The sequence below is a fragment of the Lepidochelys olivacea genome, assembly GCF_965140295.1.
Source record: "Lepidochelys olivacea isolate rLepOli2 genome assembly, chromosome: 3".
Taxonomy (NCBI): domain Eukaryota; kingdom Metazoa; phylum Chordata; order Testudines; family Cheloniidae; genus Lepidochelys; species Lepidochelys olivacea.
The window spans coordinates 155841128-155864640 of NC_140413.1; the positions used below are offsets into that span (position 1 = coordinate 155841128).

Here is a 23513-nt window from a genome sequence, read left to right on the forward strand (position 1 = left end):
ACATTGGTACCTTCTTTGCGTTTTGTGAAATCTGCAATGAAAGTGTTCTTAAAATGAACAACATGTACTTGGACCATAATCCGAGACTGCTATAATATGAAATATATGGCAGAATGCAGGTATAACAGAGCAGGGGACATATAATTCTCTCCCAAGGAGTTCAGTCACAAATTTAATTTAATGCATTATTTTTTAACGAGCATCATTAGCATGGAAACATGTCCTCTGGAATGGTGGCCGAAGCATGAGGGGCATACGAATGTTTAGCATAGCTGTCACCTACATACCTTTAAGTGCCAGCTACAAAAGTGCCATGCAAATGCCTGTTCTCACTTTCAGGTGACATTGTAAACAAGAAACGAGCAGCATTATCGCCTGTAAATGTAAACAAACTTGTTTATCTTAGCAATTGGCTGAACAAGAAGTAGGACTGAATGGACTTGTAGGCTCAAAAGTTTTACATTGTTTTGTTTCTTGAGTGCATTTATGTAACAAAAAAAATCTACATTTGTAGGTTGCACTTTCACGACAAAGAGATTGCACTACAGTATTTGTATGAGCTGAATTGAAAAATGTTTTTTTGATTACAAATATTTGCACTGTAAAAATGATAATCAAAAAGAAAAGGAGTACTTGTGGCACCTTAGAGACTAACCAATTTATTTGAGCATAAGCTTTCGTGAGCTACAGCTCACTTCATCGGATGAAGCTCCATTGAAGATCCGATGAAGTGAGCTGTAGCTCACGAAAGCTTATGCTCAAATAAACTGGTTAGTCTCTAAGGTGCCACAAGTCCTCCTTTTCTTTTTGCGAATACAGACTAACACGGCTGTTACTCTGAAACCAATCAAAAATAATATACACTTTGATTTCAATTATAACACAGAATACAATATATATGAAAATGTAGAAAAACATCCAAAATATTAATATATTTCAATTGGTATTCTAGTGTTTAACAGGGCAATTAAAACAGTGATTAATTGCAATTAATATTTTTAATCGCAATTAATTTTTCTAGTTAATCGCGTGAGTTAACTGCAATTAATCGACAGCCCTAATTGGGATTGTGGTGGCAAACCCTGTAGGGTGAATCAGGCCCCTTGTCTTTAAATATTGTCATCTTCACAGTTAAAAAATCATGCTTTACAACTTTCGTAGCCTACAGGAGGTAAGTTGTGTGCATGCCCCAATCACGCTGCTAACTCCTATATCTTGGACCCTAGATGCAGTTGGGAAACTCTGGTTGTTCACAGGCATCAAAATATGAATTTTAGACAGGATTTTCCCATCTACCACCTTTGATGATCCTGGTAGCAATGCAAAGTGCTTACAAAATTGCTCAGTTGCCTATCGTAAAATCATTGCTCTTGAGACCAAAAATCCACCTGGAAACAAACTGAATTGGCTCTGAATAATCCCCAGCACCATTTATCTACCTTTACTTTGACATCTAGCTTGGAGAGTCCCCAGTTTTTGTCTGAAGGCCATAAATGGCCCTGTACCTTTTCCTGTCTATTATCAGTGAACAGAACACAACATTCATCACCATTTAAGGACCCAGCATGATAGGTTGGGGGCTAATCAGGTCTTTATGGTGATGGGGCCTAGAAAATGGAATTTGATCTTCCCTGGCGTCCATCTCTCCCCACTTTTACAACACTTTAAACCTTTCTATTCCAGAGGATTTTTTTTTGTGTTTGTTTTTTAATTTGATCCCCACTTTGTCCTGTAACCAAGAGACTGTTTTTCCTTATACATGCATTCCGATAGTGCTTAGATATGCTCCAGATGAACTCAGGGCCCCGTTGTATTAGGTGCTGTGCAAACATAGCTAGAGACAGTCCCTGTCCCAAAAAGCTTACAGTATAAATAGACAAGACAGACAAACGGTGAGAGAAAGGGAGTATCATTATCTTCATTTTACAGGTGGGCAACCGAGGGCCTTTCTACACACCAGAATGCCCTGATTTAACTAAATCGGGTTCTAAATCGATGGAGTCAAACTGGGACAATTCCTTGGTGTGGACACTTAAATCGGTTTGAGTGGCTAACATTGATTTGGGCTTATTTCACTTTGTTACAGGACATTGGACTGGGGGAGAATTTCAAAGGCACAAATGACAGGTGACTAATTCCCATAGGAGGTCAATGGGAGTTGGGAGCCTAACTCTTCTCTGTGCCTTTGAAAACCTCATTCTAGATGGACCACTGGTCTGATCTGGTGTGGAAAGTCCAGTATATACCTATGATTTTTTTTAAACCCCTTGGCTGGTTTTACTTGTTAAGCTTTTACAGGGAGGCTTTTATATTTGTAAATGCGTTTTAAGTCATTTTTACTATGCTTTATATAGCGCCTTGAGCCCTTCTGCCAAGATAAATCACAGGGAAGGACTCCTCATTATACCAAAGAGTACTAATAAGCATCGTGTTAATGATATAACACCAGGTGTCCAAGGGAGATTCCTTCTAAGGAGGCTGGCACTGCTGTACTGAAAATGACATGAGAATGCAAAGGATTCATCTCATTGTGTTTACTACTGTGGCTAACACTGAGCTGCCGGTCTTGCAACCAGTAAACCAATCTAGTATTTATTGGACAGAGTCAAAGCTGAGTTACTGAAAATAGCATCACCTACTGCATTGCTTTCTCACTCCCAGCCTCCATTTAAAGGTGCCCTGTGCTGCAGACAGTTCTGAGGTAAAGCTTGTATAAATTGGTTGTTGACTCTTGCAAGCTTGCACTGTTTCAAAATATACAGCCTGTTCCAAATTTTTAATTCAAAAGAGAGCATTGCCTGTATACTGAGCACCTTACAAAATGAAGGGGTCCCAACAATAGTTTTAATGGTGAATGGAAAAGCTTTATTGAGATCAAAACTAATAACTAATATTTTGCAATGCTAGAACACCTTTCACATCAGGATTTCAAAGCAATTGTTTCAAAGCAGCAACTGACATGTAAACGTCTCTGAGTGGAACGTCGCAACTATTTAACAGCACATATCAATAACACACAACAGTTTAGGGCTGGAAGTGAAGCATCTATTTGGAATTTTTGATGGACAAAATATAATTACCAGTGTTGGAATTTAGCCAGAGCTCCAGTGCCAATTACCCCAACTGTCTGCTTGCAAAAAGTACAGAGTGATCATTAATGACCGCGGTGTTATGTCTCATACAAAAGATGGCACCTAAACAATACTGTGCCCTTAAAACTATGTTGGGGCTTTGGCTCAGTGCTAGGGTGGCCAGACAGCAAGTGTGAAAAATCAGGACAGGGTGGGGAGTAATAGGCACCTATATAAGACAAGGCCCCAAAAAATCGGGACTGTCCCTATAAAATTGGGACATCTGATCACCCTACTCAGTGCTAGGGTGACCAGCTTTCCCGATTTTATAGGGGCTGTCCTGATTTTGGGGTCTTTTTCTTAAATAAGCTCCTATTACCCCGCACCCCGTCCCGATTTTTCACACTTGATGTCTGGTCACCCTACTCAGTGCTGATACAGAAGGAAACATGTTACCTACCGACCTATCCGCCTCACTTTCTATGGCATCTAGATATTCCATCGAGGTAGCTCATCCAAATGCTACCATTCAAAAACAATTCTGCCTAGCTTGGCAGAACTAACTATTGTAGGTCACTTTGTGCAATAGTTTTAAAACAACAGCCAGGATTCTACATCAATCACAAGCTGTGGATAAAGAATTAAAAACACATTTGACAACCAAATATTGGGAAATCAGTTCTTTTAACCTTCCTGCCAAGATCTGAGTTATGGGGTCTTTTTTTCTCTCTTTCTGCAATGGCTCTTGATATCACAAGCACCTAAGACAGTTGCAGATGTCGGTGGTGATCAGATAATTTGTTCTTGCAGAGACAACACAGAATCTTGTGATGAGCTCTTGGCAGGTAAGTGAAGGAGGAACTGATTTTAAATTTGCACAGATGTTCACTGAGTGTAAAAGTTACCTCTCTGCAGAAATACAACAGGAGGCCTATGTGCCACTTACATCCCATTTAAACTGTGAGGGACTGATTTAGCTGTAGGGGGTTGGAGTTGTGCTAGCACTCTACACACTGGTGAATTTCACACATGCTGATGTGGGATCAGGATCTTTTGTTCTGAATTTGAAACCATCCCACGTTAACATCAAGAGAAGATTAAATGTCCCCCATATTCTCTTAAATTTGCTGTATTTTAGAAGGTGCAAATATTTTCTTTGCTTACAAGAAAGAGGAAACAAGGATCATGAATGTCTCTCTGTCCCTTTCAGATAATGCATTGCTTTTACAAGTATTTGCCAGCAGAGTGCATTTCATCAGTGGTCGAGCCATGCAGGACATCACGGAACACCTGTCAGGTAACAAATCGCTCTGCTGAACTGGACTTTTCATGGTTCATTTGGATTAAACTCAAAAAAGACTCTTGGGAAATGACAGATGTGAGGAAATCCCTATGCATTAACAAAGCTATAGCCCGTGGAACAGCAGGGGGCACTGGGTCTGTTCCTGTGCAGTCAATTACACCTGTGTAAAGTGCTTGTAAAATGCTCCTGCTCTGATCTGGTCATGTATCACATATGCTTTGCACAGGTGTAAATGACTGTACAAGATGCAAGGCAGTGGAGCATTGGGCTTTCAGAGTCTAGTTATGAATCATTGATGGGAGGTCTCAAAATTCTCTCCTAAGAAAGAGAAACTAAAAATATTCCGGCTGCCTCCTGAATGTTTTTGAAAGGGCAGCAGTGTCAGATCACAGCTAGGCCCACAGCTGCTGCTTCCTTAGGCAAATGTCTATCCCTGACAGTCTACGAACACCCACACCCAGCTATGGAACATTTTGTAGTCACTGATATTTTGCTATTCTCGGAGTCTGTTTTGCCTTTCTCACAAAGAGCTCTGGGGGAGGAGTTCTCTTGTGGCAAACATTTTGGGCTAGATCCCACAAAAGCTGGGACTACCAGCATGAGTGCAGACTGTTCATGTGAATAATGGTTGTTGCAAGGATGTACCTTGCTGGAGGTGTGAGCAGGCAATTCCTTCCTGACCCTGCAGGCTATCGGCTTCTACCCAGAAGCATGACATTGCATTTCCATTATTTCAATGTGTGTAAGTATAGTTTTATTTCCACATCAGCTGAATCCTACAAGCTAATAATGCTGCTATTTCTTGACCTATAGTCACAGCTTATGTCCAGTGGCAGCCAAGAAATGGTAAAATTGATCTTCTCAACATACACTGAAAGCAGCTTAATTATAGCCTTGCTTTAATTAGGGGTCAATCTACTGTTAATTATTCCAGCTTCTTTTAATCCAAGGTTTAATACGGTTTGCTTGTTCATTACGACTCTCTTAAGGGCATCCATATCCATGGCAAACCTAACAGGGCCTTTAAAGGTAATTTGCATAAAGTAAATCTCTCTACACACAGAATTGAATTCTACAGCAATTTAATCTCTTTTTGCAAATAAAGCATTTAAATATAAATTGGGGCCAGTTTAGAAAGAGCAGATGTTCCCTCTGGGATTTATTGGGAACAGGCAGTTCTCTTTTCTAAACTCCATGGTGGCCACTATATTTAATAGCATCTGTGCTCTAATTATCTCTTGTTTAATGAGGGACTGTAACCCTTTGCTGATTTATTACAGTTGTTTAAGTATTATTTAAGGCTGATTTTTTTAAAAAGTGAATTTTTATGCTGGTGAAAGGTGCCAGACTTATGATGCTGGGAATATGAAATCGCTTTAACCACAGAATAGCAATGTATGCTTCCCTCACACTATCACCAGATAATATGCCTCAATTTACCTCTATCAGACTGATGAGAATTCAGTCTCCAGGTCATATCAGTTCTTGGCCTCTCTGTGGAAACTGCCAGCAAAGATGCCAGGTAGTGTCAGGTTTTTGTTTGTTTTTAATGTTGCCATCTATCCAATTCGGAAAGTAAATTGAAATCTCATCTCAGGAAGGGTTAAAAGAAAATTGTCTAGTGGTTAGGGTTTTATCCTTGCATTTGGAAGACCTGGGTTTAATTCCCTGTTCCACTACAACCTTTGTGTGATCTGGGGCAAGTCACTTATGCTCTATCTGTGCCTCAGTTTCCTCTCTGTAAAATGGGTATAATAGTACTTTCCTACATCACAGGTGTGTTGTGGGGATAAACCTATTAAAGATTATCAGGCACCCAGACACTGTGATCATGGTGGCTATATTAGTACCTTAGATAGCTAAACATCTTGAAATTTGGAACAGTCATTCATTATGAGTCACTAAGTACAAGAAAAATCTCAAATTAGACCTTCCCATCAGAAGCACCAATAGATCATCCATCTTTCTGATCAGATTTTAGTCCCCTGTAGGCTAGAATTTTGAAGTTTAGAGCAGACATTCATTATGGGCCACTGAGCACAAGGAAACTCCAAATTAGACCTTTGTTTTTTCATCAGAGTTCACCAAAAGGTCAACAGTGTCTCTTATTGGAGTTCAACCATACAAGTGCCCTTTTGAACTATAATCTTGAAATTTGGTACAGCTATTTTAGACAGCTGATTACTGGAAATAGAAATTTGACACTTCTATCATATGTTATCAAAGGTTCATCTGTCCAACAGTTTACAAGAATTATATTAATTACTTCTTTAGGGCTGTCATGTTAAGAATGAGGCCTCTGATTTGGAGAAATTAAGGTAATTTGAGGTCAATAGTTCTATTTAATGGATAATATCATTTCAGTTTGCTTATAGAGAATTTTACCGTTTGCATTCAGATTCCAGACAGAACTCAGAAATAGATTTGAGGAACTAAAAATAAAGATGGGCTTCCACCTTGATTGTTAAGATGCTTTATCTTCTGTCCTGCAGCGCTTGTAGCTTCTGTATACCCTCGGAAACCCCAGGCTGTGGAACGTCACACCCTGCCTGTTCTCTGGTATTTCTTGAACAACATGATCGGAAATGGGGTGTTACCTGGTAGGAGTGGGAATGTCAGGACTGTGGTCTGCAAGCTTGCTAAAAGCCTGTACAAAGAGATGGGACGCAGCCTAGAGGATCATGCTTCCAGCCAACCACAACATGCAATAAAATCCCTCCGGGACCTTTTAGAACTCCAGTGAAGGAGGCCCAGTAGCCTTCAGGACAGTTTACAGTGTGGCACTTGATGGGGTGGATAAATGAAGTGGTGGACATTATACTGGCAATGATTTTATTCTATGTGTTTTTGGAGAAAGGAATAAGTTTATAGATCCAGATGTATATAGTATATTTTGCAGTAGAATTAAACAAATCATGTATTTTTATAAGGTTTTATTTCCTGAACTTTTGTTCCTGAGAGGTTTTACATAGATTTTTTAAAAACAAGAATTATGTATAAATGTTGTGATTTGTAATTGTGTAAAAAAGAAAATAATGTATTTATACACAGGCACATTTAGGAAGGCAGAGATGGGCCTTAGACATGGGGGGGTGGGGTGGAGGGGGGGTGGATGAGTGGGCCCCAGAAGCAAGAGTGAGAGGCAAATACTGCAGGCTGAGAAAATAAATTGAGTGAGGAAGAGAGAACTATGCTGCCCCTAGGACACAAAGGGTATGTCTACATTGGAGCTGGGAGATTTGCACTAGTGGGGCTCAAGCTAGCATGCTAAAAATAACAGTGTGGACCTTGCAGCTCAGGCTGGAGCTTGGGATCTGAAGCCTACCTGTCCCTCTAGGCTTGAGAGTCCAAGCTGCTACCCAAGCCACAATGTCAACACTTCTATTTTTAACACACTTGTTAGAGTGTCACTAGCATGAGTTTGCCTACCTGGGCTGAGAGGCTCGCTCTTAGCCATAGTATAGACATACCAATAAGCTTGTGGAAAGGGGGTAAAGGAGAGAGAGAGAGGTGGGGCTCTGGAAGCAGAAAAAGTGACCCGGGTGTATATCCAGATCTGAAAAATTGAGCACTCCTACACACATTCACACAACCTTGAAAGGCAGAGGGAAAGAAAGGAGGAGATATATGGGACCCTGAACACAGGCAGAGTGAGACACATGGGGCCCATGAGAGCAGATAAATAGAAGGACCTTGAAAATGGGGCCTTGCCCATTAAGTCAGAAGGCCAAAGAGCAGCACAGAAGGACCCAGCCAATGAGGTCCATGAGTCTGAGAATTTTAAATTTCTTTATTTTTTTCATACAAGTTGTCTAACTTGTTGTTGCATTCTGTATTATCTTTCTGTGAATTACCCTTCATCCCCCATCACCGAGGTCTTTTATTACAGTAAAGAATGGGTGAAATGATTCAAACCTTCTGAAGTGTTTTAGATTAACTTAGAACTGCATATGAAATGTAGTGTAAATGTAATGTTCTAGAGCACCAGGAACTCAGAATCTTCTGGAACACTCTAGTGCACTCTCTGAGCCAGGAACCTAGTTCTGAAACATTACGGAGTGCCCTGGAACTGACCACCTTCAGAAATCTTCTAACAGCATCCAGGAATTTAGTATCTTCTGAGGTGTTCTACAGCACCTTGGAACTTGGAATTTTGGAAGATTGTTCAAAAAGTCAGGTGAAAATGGCATAGGCTTAGTGTGGTGTGTAATTGTTCTTTAGAGAAGGAGCAAGGCACTGCAGAGAACACCAAATGCCAAAATGTTGAACAGAGGCTTCTGTGGGGGAGGGATACTGTTAAAGAATGACCTGAGTTAAATAAGCAAAGCCTGCATTACATTTACTCCTTCAAGCAACTTGAGCTTGTTCACTACGCAGAGCTTATTTTAAAGTTTTGGGGTTTTTTTAGGGGTAGCATCTTCTGAGATCCCCTGTTTCTCCCTCCTTCAAACTCAAAGTGCTCTCTCCTCACAGTTCCCCTCCCTTTAGGCACACCTCCCTCTAGAGCCCTTCACTGCTGAATAAATGTTCTTTGTTTTAGCTTCTTCTTCAGCTTCTCTCTAGCCCCTGTGGATATAGTGGGAAGTTTTTGTACTTAAGAGAAAAGAAGCTTTTGTGTATAGCAAAAGAACCCCTCCCCCCCCCAGTCAGTTTTATTTGTTCAGTTGTAGGGTTCATGGAGTCCAATTAAAAGATAATTTATGTAACCAGCTCTTAATGTGCTACTGGCCTAGAGTGTTGCTTATGTGTATATTGTTTCACAGGGTTGATGGGAATAAAGTGTTTCCTGTCGGTATGTTGGTTCTGTCTGGTAGGGTTTTTGTGTCAGCTGTTTCACCATATGATGGGAACTCAGAACACAGAATGACCCAGTTTTGCCCCTGCTGACAAGGGGGCTCTGTGCCTTACAGAAGATGGAGCAGGGGTGCTCCCTGGTGAACAGTGGGCTAACTGCAGCTCCGCTTCTCCCTCCTCTTGAACAGGAGAACATGTGGAATACAACTGAAGTGGTTGCTTGGGAAACAGAAGAGACAAAATGCTTTTGGGAAAGTTGGGAATGGGATCCCCACCCAGGATACTAGGACTGGCACAAAGCTAAACGATGTGTTTCCTGTTTCCTTTCTGCATTTGTCAATTTATGCTTATTGTAATTTTATTACAGTAGCACCTAGAGGCCCCAACTAACATCAGAGGCCTATTGTGCTAGGTACAGCATGAACATGTGACATCCCTGGCTCACAATCTACATAATCAAGACCAAGGGTGGGGGAGTAGGAGGTACAAAGAGGTGAAGTGACTTGCCAGAGGTCAAACATCAGATCAGTGGCCAAACTGGTAACAGAACTGGAATCGCCTGATTCAGTGGCCAGGGGCCAATACACTAACCCACCCTACCTTTCTTGTTAGAACATTAATCCTTGAGGAGAAGATCCTGCTGACTGCAAATGCTTTTTCTGCTGAGTCGTTACACCAATTTACAGAACCCTCCCTGGGCTTTAGGGCCAACCTTGAGGCTCTCCCAGTCTATTTCACTGAGGTACATCACAGATGCTAATCCACTGTGGCTCCTGGAGGCTAGATGCAGACTGAATGCCCCACTTTCACCACCCTGCTAGTTCAGCAATGGAGTGATGCATTGACAGTGGCCACAGATAGCAACTTACATGCCATCCTGCTAGCCAAAGGTAAGAGCTGTTGTCATGATAAGGGAGTAAAATGGCTCTAAAAAATAGGGTGAGGAAAACTCCAGTACTCTGCTCTTTGGGTTGGGACCAAGCACAGGGAGGGGCAGGCTAATGTTCAGATGCCAGGGTGGGGATAGAGTTGTCTTGACTCTTTATTTTGTTTGTTTTCTTGTTTGGGGGAGTATTTTTACTCTGTAATAGGGATTTGAAAGACAAAGGTGAATGAATTGAAGACTGGGATCAAGGGATGCACAATATAGTAGTACATTGCTAATCCACTACAAACCTCATCATTCCTCCCAGAAATTGCTACTCTCTCCTTAGCAAACAGCAGCTATTTAGGGCCTGATTTTCAGACAGCTTAGGGTATGCAGTCACATGTCCAGTTTGTGTGCACAGTTACAGTGAAGCTTGTGCTATGCAATTAAGGTAGTGGTGCCCAAATCCATCCAACTGCTTATGAGCCCCGTTACCTGATTTGCACATGCAACTGCAGAATCCTCAGTGCATGTGAGATTTCAACAGTAGAACCTGCCAGAGCCAAGGGGACCTTTGGGGAGCAGAGGAGAAGGCAGATAGAGAGCAAAGTGAAGAACTGATAGGGGGAGGGAAATGAGAATAATGTGTCCAGGCTGGGAAGGATGGTGGGGCAGAGACACGCACTTGAGAGGGGAGTAAATATTGAGGATGTGGTTTGGGGACTTGAGAAGGCTGGGAAAAAGAGGAAAATTTTGAAAGTGTTGAAAGGAGAGAAATGGTAGGTGGGAAATGAGCGGAATGGAGGCTGGTGACCTCAGACAGAACATTTTCATGGCTTATTCAATCCAAATGACGTCTAGAGTGCAGGGAGAGGAGCACAGATGGGCAAGACCTGGGAAGTGGACTTATTTTCCAACTCTGCTGCTGAAGGTGAAGTAGCACCCTGTAAACAACCCCCTGTGCTGCCTCTCTGAAATGCTGCGAGAGCTGGAGCAAATGATTCTGGGGTGCATCAGAATGGGACTGGTTGCAAGTGGCTGAACATGCAGTATCTGTGGAATGGGGTATGTATATAGAATGTACTGGATCTGACTGAAAGCCAGCTGTTAGAAACTTGTCTCTCCACTTGGGGGAGAGACTGCATTGAGCGAGCTATTTTCATCCTTGTTATATAATGGCTGGAAATGAAGGTGCTGTTGTCTCTACCAAATTCCTGCCAGTTGACATTGAATTCTGATACTGCAATAAAGCCTTTGATGTCACTTGATTTAAGCAGAGGTAGGAAAACAGTGACAGATAAAATTAGAGCTGACTGGAATCTTGGAAACGTTTGCCGCATAGTTGAACGGTGCCCCTGTGTTCGGAGCCTCAGCTGAGAAGCCAATAACTCAGTGGGTTTGGACCATGAGCTCCCTCACCTCATCTTCCAAAGTAGTGCCCAAGGAACAGGGTTTGAGCCACAAAAGGGGGAAGTGGGTTATGGGAGGAGCCTGCATTGCCTGTGGTAATACCTTTTCTGTGGATAAATGGAGGCCTTCAGTCCCCCTGCTCCAGTCAGGCAGCACCTTTCACTTTTTAGTGAAGAAAAGAAAAACACTTCCCTGGGTTTTGCCCGTATTTGAAATAGCTGTGAATCTGCAGGCCATCTATTTTTGTTACTACCTGCCATCCCCTTCAGGAAGTGCATGCCAGCCAGTTTGTGGGGCACTTTGTGTTCAAAGCCCTGACATTCGAGTAATTGCAGCTCAGCAATGACAGCTCCATTATTATCATCTTCCCACAATTTACCTTAGCTACAGCCAAGCTGGAAACGTCTCTCTGCTAAGGAAAAAATAAAATCAGGCTTTTGACAATCTATTGACACCTCATAAAAATGAATCCCTAAGGTGTGTGATCCCAGTGTGACACTGTGGCCAAAAGAAATAACGCGATCCTGGGATGCATAAATGGAGGAATCTAAAGTAGGAGCAGAAAGATTATTTTATCTTTGTATTTGGCACTGTATTTGACCTGCACGCAGTATTAAAGGTGTGGGCATACCATGGATTTATATGGTGGCATTATGATATTTTCTGTTTTATTATCGATCCCTTTCCTAATGGTTCCTAACTTTCTGTTAGCTTTTTTTGACTGCTGCTGCACATTGAGCAGAAGTTTTCAGAGAACTATCCACGATGACTCCAACATCTTTCTTGAGTGGTAACAGCTTATTTAGATCCCATTATTTTGTATGTATAGTTGGAATTATGTTTTCCAAAGTGCATTACTATGCATTTATCAATGCTGAATTTTATCTGCCATTTCGTGGCCCAATCATGCAGTTTTGTGAAATCCCTTTATAACTCTTCACAGACAGCTTTGTACATAACTGTCTTAAATAATTTTGTATCTTCTGAAAACTTTGCCCCCTGACTGTTTACCCCTTTTTACCGATCATTTATGAATATATTGAACAGCACTGGTCACAGTACAGAACCTTAAGGGACTCCAATGTTTACCTCTCTCCCCTGTGAAAACTGACCATTTATTCCTACCCTTTCTTGCCTATCTTTTAAGCAGTTACTGATCCATGAGAGGACCATCCCTGTTATTCCACGACTATCTATTTTACTTTTGAGTCTTTGGTGAGGGACGTTGTCAAAGGCGTACTGAAAGTCCAAGAATACTATAGTCACTAGAATCACCCTTGTCCACATATTTGTTTAATGCCTCAAATCATTCTAATAGATTGTCGAGGCATGATTTCCCTTTAAGTAAGCCATCCTGACTCTTCCTCAACATATCATGTTCATTTGTGTGTCTGATAATTCTGTTCTTTAGTCCACTTTTAATCAATTTGCCCAGTACTAAGTTAGGCTTACTGGCCTGTAATTGCTAGAATTGCCTCTAGAGCTTTTTAAAAAAAATCTATCTGCCAGTCATCTGGTACAGAGGCTGAGTTGCATATCACAGTTAGTAGTAGTGCTACAGTTTCATATCTGAGCTCTTTCAGAACTCTTGGGTCCTGGGGATTTACTACTATTTAATTTATCAGTTTGTTCCAAAACCACCTCTATTGACACACCAAATCTAGGACAGTTCCTCAGATTTGTCACCTAAATGGAATGGCTCAGGTATGGAAATCTCCCTCTCATCCTCTGCAGTGAAGATCTATGCAAAGAATTCATTTAGCTTCTCTGCAACAGCCTTGTCTTCCTTGAGTGCTCCTTGAGTGCTCCTCAATCTTCCATTGTCCCCACTGATTGGTTGGTTGGCTTGCTGCTTCCAATGTGCTTACAAAAATTGCAGTGAGTTTGTGTCTTCTGCTAGTTGCTCTTCAAATTCTTTTTTTGGCCCTGCCTAATTATACTTTTATGCTTGACTTTTGAAGTTTGTGCCCTTCTGATGATGCTTTAGCTGAGGATGTTTCAGTGCAAATTACTAAATTGGTCTTTCATCAATAAATAATTTGCCAAATTCATCCCTGATGTAACTCCAGTGAGGTCAATTAATCTGACCCACTATCTCTTCGACTCATTGACTCTCCATCTTAAACTCTCTATCTCTCTCTTGTTTTGCCTATGCTTCTTTATTTCTATCCTCTAGGAATTATTTTAGAGACATTCTATAGCCTGAGTCATACAAGAGATCAGACTAGATGATCACATTGGTGCCTTCTGGCCTTCGAATCTATGAATTTATGTCTCTCTCTGCTATTATTCATTATTTAACCCTCTGACTGCATTATTTATTTGTGTCTTGGAAAAAGTGTACATGAAAGATCGTGCACTGAGTAAAACTATAAATATAGATAAAGATAGATATTTAAAATACCGGCATGTGTACTAGGTACCCAAACAAAATATTCAGATCTGAATCCCATAACATTGGGTGTCCTTCACCCAGTTCCGGATCACAGCCTACTCCTATTTGAATCTTGTACTTTGGGACTACCTCTGATGTGTACATACACAATAATAAACATTAAACATACATCAAAGGTAAAAGAGTATATCATCTATATGTGTGATACATAAAGGGGCGGTGGGAGCTCCCTTTTATGGACACCCAGCCAGCCAGTTAGCTATAAAATTCCTCTTAGTAGCTGTTCTCTATTTGCTTTACCTGTAAAGGGTTAACAAGCCCACAGGTAAAAGGAAAGGAATGGGCACCTGACCAAAAGAGCCAATGGGAGGCTCTTTTTATAATTGGGGGAAAAAACTTCCCTTTGTCTGTCTGTTGTGGCTCTCTGGGAAAAAGGGGAACCGGGAGCAGTTACGCTATGAGAAGCTTTAAGCCAGGTATGATCATAGAGCATCAGATCATACCTAGAACTACTATTTGGAACCCCCAAATGTGTGAGTAGATCATGAATGTTTAGAAAGACGCGATTAGGCTTATTTCTGTTTATTTCTTATGGCTAGTGAACTCCTCTGTGCTAACCCCAGATGCTTTGTTTGCTTGTAACCTTTAAGCTGAACCCCCAAGAAAGCTATTTTGGGTGCTTAATTTTTGGAATTGCTCTTTTAAAATCTAGCAAAAGCCTAAGTTCCAGATGTATTTTCTTTCTTTTTGTTTTTAATAAAATTTACCTTTTTAAAGAACAGGATTGGATTTTTAATTTCCTAGGAAGTTTGTGCATGTTGTTTAATTAGCTGGTGGCAACAGCTAATTTCCTTTGTTTTCTTTCTCAGCTCTTCCCCGGAGTGGTGGGGGTGGGGGTGAAAATGCTTGAGGGTACCCCACAGGGAGGAATTCCCAAGTGCGCCTTCCTGGGCTTCAAGGGGGTTTTGCATTTGGGTGGTGGCAGCCTTTACCAAGCCAAGGTCAGCTGGGCCGTAGTGGAGGGAAGCAGCTGGGCCAGTGGCTGGGTGTGTGTCTGCTCCCATCCCCAGCCTCGTCCCTGGGCTGGGGACAGAGCCGTGGCCCAGGGCCAAGAATGGGGATGGGGGCAGGAGTGGAACCACAGCCGGACTGCTGTGGGGGCCAGCAGCCAGGTGCATGGCCGGATGCAGAACAGCACCGAGGCGGGGGATGGGGCCAGGCACGGGGCCAGGAGCCAGGGCTGCAGCTGTGAGTGGGGCCAGAGCAGAGCTGGGTGGTGCTCCCTCCTTGCTCCCCCATGGGGACTGGCCCAGACCCGTCATGCTCCCCTCAGGGGGTGCGCCTGACAGTTTGGGGACCTCTGGTCTAGTTCCTTATTTTTAAAAAATTGTATTTGGTTTCATATTAGTTTAATTGGTAGCTATTGTTATCCGTATACCTTGGAAAAACCAGTTCATAACCCAGTGTGAACAATAACATCTTAATGCTAAAATCATGGCAGCCAGTTTCTGATGTTACAGGCAGGAGTGTGCCTGTGATATTTATAAATTAGGTTTTTTGAATCGCTCTGTTGAAACCTGTTGTATCTCCCATCCGTTATGGCCTTATCCTGACAGCTGCACACAGCCCAAGCAGGGATCGTTCATAGGTGGCAGAGAAGAATGGAATCCCCCATCCCAAATCCACACCGGTACTGACATGGTCAACATCACCAAGCTGGGAATTTATCTTCACAACAGCCCTCCGAGTCTTCCAGGAAAAACGGGAGTAGACAACACCTGCCCTTAAAAAAAAACAAACTAAGCAGGAAAAAGCCCCTTCAGGTCTTTATTTAATGTATCAGAGTAAAACAAAAATGAACATTTAAGGACTAGATTCTCAACTGGTATAAATGAGCGTAAGTCCGTTGACTTCAAGGCTTTTTTCCTCTCGCTGGGGATATGGCTTTTAGTTTTCAAAGGGGAAAGTGAAAGGCATTCATGGTGCATTGACCCCCTCCATCGATGATAGCATCATGAGTAGTGTTTGTGGAAATAGCAACATGGGTTGGGCTTTAGAGATGCAAAACTGAAAGCTGGGATGGTTTGGACCTGGGTCCTATTTTATGAGGAATGGGGAGAAAAAGAGGGCTTGGGAGGAATGGTTCCGGTGGCCAGTCTCTAGTCTTCAGGACTGTTATCTCTTGGCAGCACTTGTTTTAAGTCCTCTTAAATAGTAAGCCACAGAGCTGTAGCCCCATGCTATAGGGATGTCACCATCACCCCAGGTAGGCCGAGGAACAGTGCAGCCTGCATTAGGAGCAGCATCCCTATGCAGAAAGGGATCTAAATGGAGACCACAAAGGGATCCTGAATGTCTCCAGGATATTGTTATCTAACATTTAGTTAAAGATCAGGGAGCTGATTTTTGCTGGCCCCTTGGAGAGGTCCCTTAAAACAGGTTTTACTGTGTACTGGAGGGACACAGGGTGTCGGGGCACAACTACTCAGTCAAGGGGATTGGGAATTACAGCAACTGCCTAGATGTGCTTCCTGGCTTCCACGGTGCCTGAGATTTCCAATCTTCTTGTATGTCAAAGCCCAGTCCAACTATTTTGACCTTGTGAAGGTCGAGACAACGTGGCAGGGTTGGAAACTGAAAATCCGCTATTTCTCAGCAGAGCCAGTACAGTTCAGGCAGATGCAATCTGATCTTTTCCCACTCTGTCTTGCCAATAGTCGACAGCACAGACTTTTCATCCTTCCTCCTTGTTCAGAGACCCTCTGCTGAGGTGGTAACCTACAGATTACTCCCTTTTGCAGAATGGTTTCTGTGAAGTGAGACTGCTGCTGGGTAGGAGACAAAGCAATGAGGATGGGTTCAGCAAACCTATTTCGAGTAGGACTCTAGGTTAGGACCTAAACCAAGAAGTCTTTAAAATTATAACCACCATCCTTAATACTGGAATTTACTTAAAATATCAGGTGATCCTGGGAGACCATTTCAGTACCATGTGCATTGCATTGTTCCCTGGAGACACAAACCCATGCTTTTAATTGGTATTTACATGGGAGCACAGCTGTTCAGACCTGCCAAAAATATCTTGTATTTTTATATGTGGCACACAAAATGTTTGTATGAGTCATTGTACTTCAGAAGACATCCTTGCAGTGAAAACTGAGATTCCACTAATGTAGGGGAAACTGTTACAGGAGCAGATCACTTACCAGATCTCATAAGAGAAGACAATTTCCAGGAAAAATACTGAAGTTTTTCAATAAGAAGACTGTATTATCCAATTTTTTATTTGCCATATTCTTTTCTGGATTATTTTAGTTTGCCTCTACTAGATCCTCTGTAACAGGTGGCAATTTATTTGCTATGTGGATTGTTGTCCTAGCAGAAAGGTTTAATGATCAGAGTAGAGAACTTTTCTGTGCTTTTGTGTATCCCCTCTTTAAATTGGGGATAATGCTTACTTGCACCCCATCATTTTTGTGAAGTTTAGTATGTGTGTATTGTGATAGACCCCAGGCCAGTTGGGTACAGCAGAGTAGTAGAAGGCAGATATGCTGGCCACTGGATAAGCAGTTTTCTGTTCCCTGACTGACCAGAGAGGGGCTGCTCCAGGCTAGGGTGGACACATGCCTCCAAATAGCCTGCAAGGAGTTAGTTGAAGCCATTAGGCTAATGAGAACACCTGACTCCAATTAACCTGCAAAGAGTCAGGTGAGGCTGTTAAGCTAATGTGAACACCTGACTCTAATTAAGGCCCCTCTGATACTATAAAAGGGCTCACTCCAGTCAGGCCGAGGAGAGCTACAGGAGAGGCAGTGCAGCTGAAGGGCTGAGTAATGAAGACACCCTCAAGCCACTGGAAAGGGAGCCCTAAGGTAAGGGTGAAGAAGGCATTAAGAGAGCGAAGTGGGAGAGCTGTGGGGAAGTGGTCCAGGGAAATGTAGCAACTCTGGCAGTAAAAGGTCGGCTGCCAACAGCTGCTGCCATTAGGGTCTCTGAGCCGGAACCCAGAGTAGAGGGTGGGCCTGGGTTCCCCCCAACCTGCCACTACAGAAACACCTCCTGGGAGGGGGCGACAGGCCCCTGTCAGGACAGGAGGCTAAACTGGAAAAAGGCTAATGTAGTGCCAATCTTTAAAAAAGGGAAGAAGGAGGATCCTGGGAACTACAGGCCAGTCAGCCTCACCTCAGTCCCTGGAAAAATCATGGAGCAGGTCCTCAAAGAATCAATCCTGATGCACTTGCATGAGAGGAAAGTGATCAGGTACAGCCAGCATGGATTCACCAAGGGAAGGTCATGCCTGACTAATCTAATTGCCTTTTATGATGAGATTACTGGTTCTGTGGATGAAGGGAAAGTAGTGGATGTATTGTTTCTTGACTTTAGCAAAGCTTTTGACACGGTCTCCCACCGTATTCTTGTCAGCAAGTTAAGGAAGTGTGGGCTGGATGAATGCACTATAGGGTGGGTAGAAAGCTGGCTAGATTGTCGGGCTCAACGGGTAGTGATCAATGGCTCCATGTCTAGTTGGCAGCCGGTATCAAGTGGAGTGCCCCAAGGGTCGGTCCTGGGGCCGGTTTTGTTCAATATCTTCATAAATGATCTGGAGGATGGTGTGGATTGCACTCTCAGCAAATTTGCGGATGATACTAAACTGGGAGGAGTGGTAGATACGCTGGAGGGGAGGGATAGGATACAGAAGGACCTAGACAAATTGGAGGATTGGGCCAAAAGAAATCTGATGAGGTTCAATAAGGATAAGTGCAGGGTCCTGCACTTAGGATGGAAGAATCCAATGCACCGCTACAGACTAGGGACCAAATGGCTAGGCAGCAGTTCTGTGGAAAAGGACCTAGGGGTGACAGTGGACGAGAAGCTGGATATGAGTCAGCAGTGTGCCCTTGTTGCCAAGAAGGCCAATGGCATTTTGGGATGTATAAGTAGGGGCATAGCGAGCAGATCGAGGGACGTGATCGTTCCCCTCTATTCGACATTGGTGAGGCCTCATCTGGAGTACTGTGTCCAGTTTTGGGCCCCACACTTCAAGAAGGATGTGGATAAATTGGAGAGAGTCCAGCGAAGGGCAACAAAAATGATTAGGGGTCTGGAACACATGAGTTATGAGGAGAGGCTGAGGGAGCTGGGATTGTTTAGCCTGCAGAAGAGAAGAATGAGGGGGGATTTGATAGCTGCTTTCAACTACCTGAAAGGGGATTCCAAAGAGGATGGCTCTAGACTGTTCTCAATGGTAGCAGATGACAGAACGAGGAGTAATGGTCTCAAGTTGCAGTGGGGGAGGTTTAGATTGGATATTAGGAAAAACTTTTTCACTAAGAGGGTGGTGAAACACTGGAATGCGTTACCTAGGGAGGTGGTAGAATCTCCTTCCTTAGAGGTTTTTAAGGTCAGGCTTGACAAAGCCCTGGCTGGGATGATTTAACTGGGAATTGGTCCTGCTTCGAGCAGGGGGTTGGACTAGATGACCTTCAGGGGTCCCTTCCAACCCTGATATTCTATGATTCTATGAACTGTTCTGGAATAAGACTGTAGGGACAACAGAGACTGTGGGAGTTCTCTCACCAACTCCTTGCTGGCTTATGATGAAAAAGGCTCAGTAGACTGTATCCTGGACCTAGAGAAAGAAGGGCTATGTGGAGGGTTGCCGTGAGCCTCCGAGGCTAGCATAAACTGCCTGGAAGTGCAGGACCCACAGGGACAAGGTCGGAGCTCTGCCACAGTGTGTGTTTGTGTGCATGCGTATATATGCTGTGACAGAGCTCCGACCTTTTGTATATGTTAGAGCTATGTTAGAGCCAAAATATTATTAAAGTTTTATATTCAAAATAGTTAGGAGAGATGCATTCACCTCTTGCCTGGATTCCCCATCCTTATACTAACTATATTTCCAGGCATACACCAAAAGAAAGAAACTTTCAACAGACTCTTTGGGGGTAGAGACGGAAAACCTATTTGATCATTGTGTCCAGCCCTCTGCCATTGTAGGATTTAATTCCCAGTAGAGGATAGACCAGGTATTAAAGTGATATTATGCTTGGGAGGAAGTGAGGCTGCAAGATGGAAACGGTCCAATTAGATTAACTTCTTTGCCTCAGATTTAAAAGCTGTGCAGCTGGTAACATTTTTTAGTTGCAGGCTATACAGTAAATCTCAGCCCTGTTGTATGTAGGATCTTTTGCGTTGCTGGGGGAAAGTCAGGAAAGTTTGGTTCATAGCTTCGTAATGATTGCTTTGGGGAAGGCTAGGATCATTATTAGCTGCCCTTTGCTTCAACTGGGGCTCCAGGTCCAATAGTAGTAATTAAGATTAAAAAATGATAGAACTGATGACATCTACAGTGTCCAAAGCCGTTATTTATACAATTGATTAAAGAGCAACTCAGGCCTCATAGAAAACTTTTAGAAAGCACCTTGTCTGCAGGCAGTGTTGCCTATATTTTAGCATACAGGCCGCGTATTGACAAAGCGGTAAAATAAATATGTATATATTCTGTATTGCATCTTTCATACCACTATCACCCAAAAGCCTTGACAGTGTTAAATAATTTGGTCACAGAATTAAATGTTACCAAAGGGAGAGGAAAAATTAAGAGGCTGAAAGGTGGGAGAAGAGATTTTGAAATGAAGAGTGTCAATACAGTGGAGAGAGACAAGAAGGTTGTTCCAGGGGGCAGAAGCTGAGAGAAAGCTCTTGCACTAACAGTGGTGAGACTGTATGGAGGGACAGAGAGTAGGTAAGTGTGAGATGAGTGCTGGAGACTGGTTTTATTCTAGTATGGAAAAGTTGCAAGGTCCTTTGTCTTCGTCCCCTACTCCTGCCACCTATTCCCCAGCGGAAGTCACAACTTCTGTTTGTGACATTATTCTTATAAGTATTCATCATAAATGGTGGTGGGCCTATGATGAGTAGCTTGGATCCTGATCCAAAATGCTTGATGCTCCAATCCAGAGTTTTGGTTTGGCTGATTATAGACTGTAGCTGAGGAGGACAGTGGGACAAGACCCTACTTGTACTAAAAGTGCTATGACAACTTCCATGTCTATGGAGAGGACACACAGGATCTTTTGGCTAGGTACAAAATGGTACTTAAGGACTTAACTGCGTCATTAGGTGCCCAAGTCCAATATTTAGGTACCACTGATGTTCTCAAAACCATTGCTCAGCTTCCGCCTAGCCCCAGAGGTGACTAAGTGTCCGCCAGTTGGCGTGCGCAAAGTTGCCTAAGCACAGAAGCCGCCCACAGCTGAAAAGCTGCTCAGGGCCCTCACTGAAGCCGAAGCACTGGCAGTCCCAAAACAGGATTCTCAAGGCAGTGTTCCCCCACCTAGCTTACCTGTGGGGTCAGCATTTTCAGCACATGCCTATAGGATCGGGCCGTACACAAACAATGGATGGCCAGAGTGAGTCAATTGGGTGCTTTCAGGCTCAGGTGTGTGTGTCCTAGTCCCTGTCCCAGCTTAGAACACTCACCTGGGCTGTGGGAGACCCAAGTTCACGTCTCTGCCCTAAGACTGCTTAATTGTTTATACCAACAGGAGCGCTTGAGACCCACCCCAGAATAACCCATAATCCAGTGGTCAGGACACTTACTTGAGACATGGGAGGCCCAGATTTAGGTGAGTGCTCTAATGGGGTGAATTTTTCTGTGAGACGGTGCTGCTGACCTGGCTTTGGAACCTAACTCCAGGAGAGGGTTCATGGCTGAGAATCCCAACCGGAGATAGGTGCTTCCCTCTAGCCCATCAGTCAGATGCTCAGATCAGTGGGAGTTAGGAGCCTAAGAACCTTTATGAATCTGGGGCCTTTCCTCTGAATTTCTCTCCTGTCTGGCTTAGACAGCTCCCTGGTCAGCATGCTGGCTTCTGTAAATCCCTTTTTTAGATGCCTAAGTCTCCCCATGCCTAATTCAGGGCTGAGATTCCACTAGGTAGCAGAATGCCTAGGGGTTAGCTGTTGCAACACTCAGTATTGCAATGTCGAAGTAGAATGTTGGATTTAGCGCTTCGTTTTTAAGGGCTTGTCTGGAAGGGGGGCACACACAGACATGGTAACGCTGGATGGAATTAAGTTTATCTGATGTGGAAAGAAAAATGGTTGAATCATCTCTAAACGGATTGTTTTTCAGGAAGTACTGGCGATTCCCTAACTGATGACACAGGATGGTTTGAGCAAGTCACTTGGGGTGGCATCCAGAGGGGACTTAGGCATTGCAATCCTGAGCGGCACAGCGCCTTGCTTTTAGGCACCTAGAAAATCACAAGAATACACTGCGATCCACAAAGCCGATTTAGGCACCTAGGCTCCCATACAATGAATGGGGAGAGACAGGCACCATCGACTGCGACCCACAAAACTCAGAATGCTAGACATGGAGCTGCCTACACTGGCCCATTGGAGGTGCTGGTGAGAGGAGTGTGGGCTAAGTCCTGCCTCTCTCTTGAAGATAGGTGCCTATCTCTGCTTGGCCGTTCATGAAAGGGAACCAGCTGCCTGGAGTCAGGTGGCTTAGGTACCTAAGGTGTTTTTTGCAGAAATTAGGTAGACTTCTGCCTCGCTCCACACAAAATAGTAGAGGAGGAGAAAGCTGCTGGGTGTCCACCTTATTTTTAGTCCAGTGGTTAGGGCACTCACCTGGCACGTGGGTAACCAGAGTTCAATTCCCTCCTCTCTGCCACAGGGGGGAGAAAAGGATTTGAGCAGGCGTCTCCCACCGCTCAGGAAGGTGCTCTAACCACTGAGCTTTGGGATATTCTGATGGTGGGGGGGTTCCCTCAGTCTCTCCTGTTGAAGCTGATCCACCATAGACAAATAATGAGACAGTGACTGGAGCAGGGGAGCTGGATCCTGGTTCTCTCACCACCTCCCAAGTGGATGCCCTAATCACTGGGCTACAGAGTAAGTCTCTCTTTCTTACCTAATGACTATTTAGGTATTTATCGACATTGGAACAGTCATTGGGGAAGTGGAGGAGGGCGAGAGAAAGAGACAGTCTGTAGTCCACTGGTTAGGGCACACCCCCCATGCACATGTGGGAGATGTTGGGTCAAGTCCCCCTGCTCTGATCTAGGCGCTTAAATCTGGGATTTAGGCACCTAAGTACCTTTGTGGATCTGCGGCTTAATTGCTCTGTGCCTTAGTTTCTTCCCCTCTATAACATGGGGGATAACAACTGCGTCTCAGAATAACTGGCTCATAGGGATGACTTAATGATTATGAAATTCTTTGGACTCTCGGATGGAAGGAGCGCTAGAAATACTGTACAAGTACTGTTGTTATTACTATTTTATTTCATAGGGTATCACTAACTTGAGCAGTATTCACAAGTCTGTTTCTAAGAGGTGAGGTAGTTTTTGAAGCCAAAGGAAGCAATCAGCCTTGTCTATGGTGGTTTCAGGTTGTTGTCTGTAGATGCCAAGGGCCTTGTCATTTCACACTTTAAGATTTAAGCAGTGTCACTGGTTGTTGGCGCTGGACCAGCTCTCAGCCTGCTCAAGGTCAGCAGATGAAATGCTGCACAGAGCACTTACCTCATGGCTATGCAAACAGCAGCTCCCAGCTGGAAAGCTGATACTGTTTGACTCTTCTTGCAAGACAAGTGAAATATGATGAGAAGCACAGGTGCAACTTTACCTTGCATTTAGCTTCACAGAGTGTACA

The 23513-nt window shown here is 43.5% G+C and overlaps 1 protein-coding gene across 1 annotated transcript in view; it reads left to right on the forward strand.

Moving 5' to 3' along the window:
* TOGARAM2 (TOG array regulator of axonemal microtubules 2) overlaps positions 1 to 7329 on the forward strand; it is a 95279-nt gene extending 87950 nt beyond the window's left edge. Inside the window, exons 19-20 of the mRNA XM_084624165.1 lie at positions 4282 to 4368; positions 6867 to 7329. Of these exons, the coding sequence (XP_084480291.1) occupies positions 4282 to 4368; positions 6867 to 7117 (338 nt within the window). The 3' untranslated portion in view covers positions 7118 to 7329. The remainder of the gene's footprint in view (positions 1 to 4281; positions 4369 to 6866) is intronic.
* The last annotated feature ends 16184 nt before the right edge of the window (positions 7330 to 23513 follow it).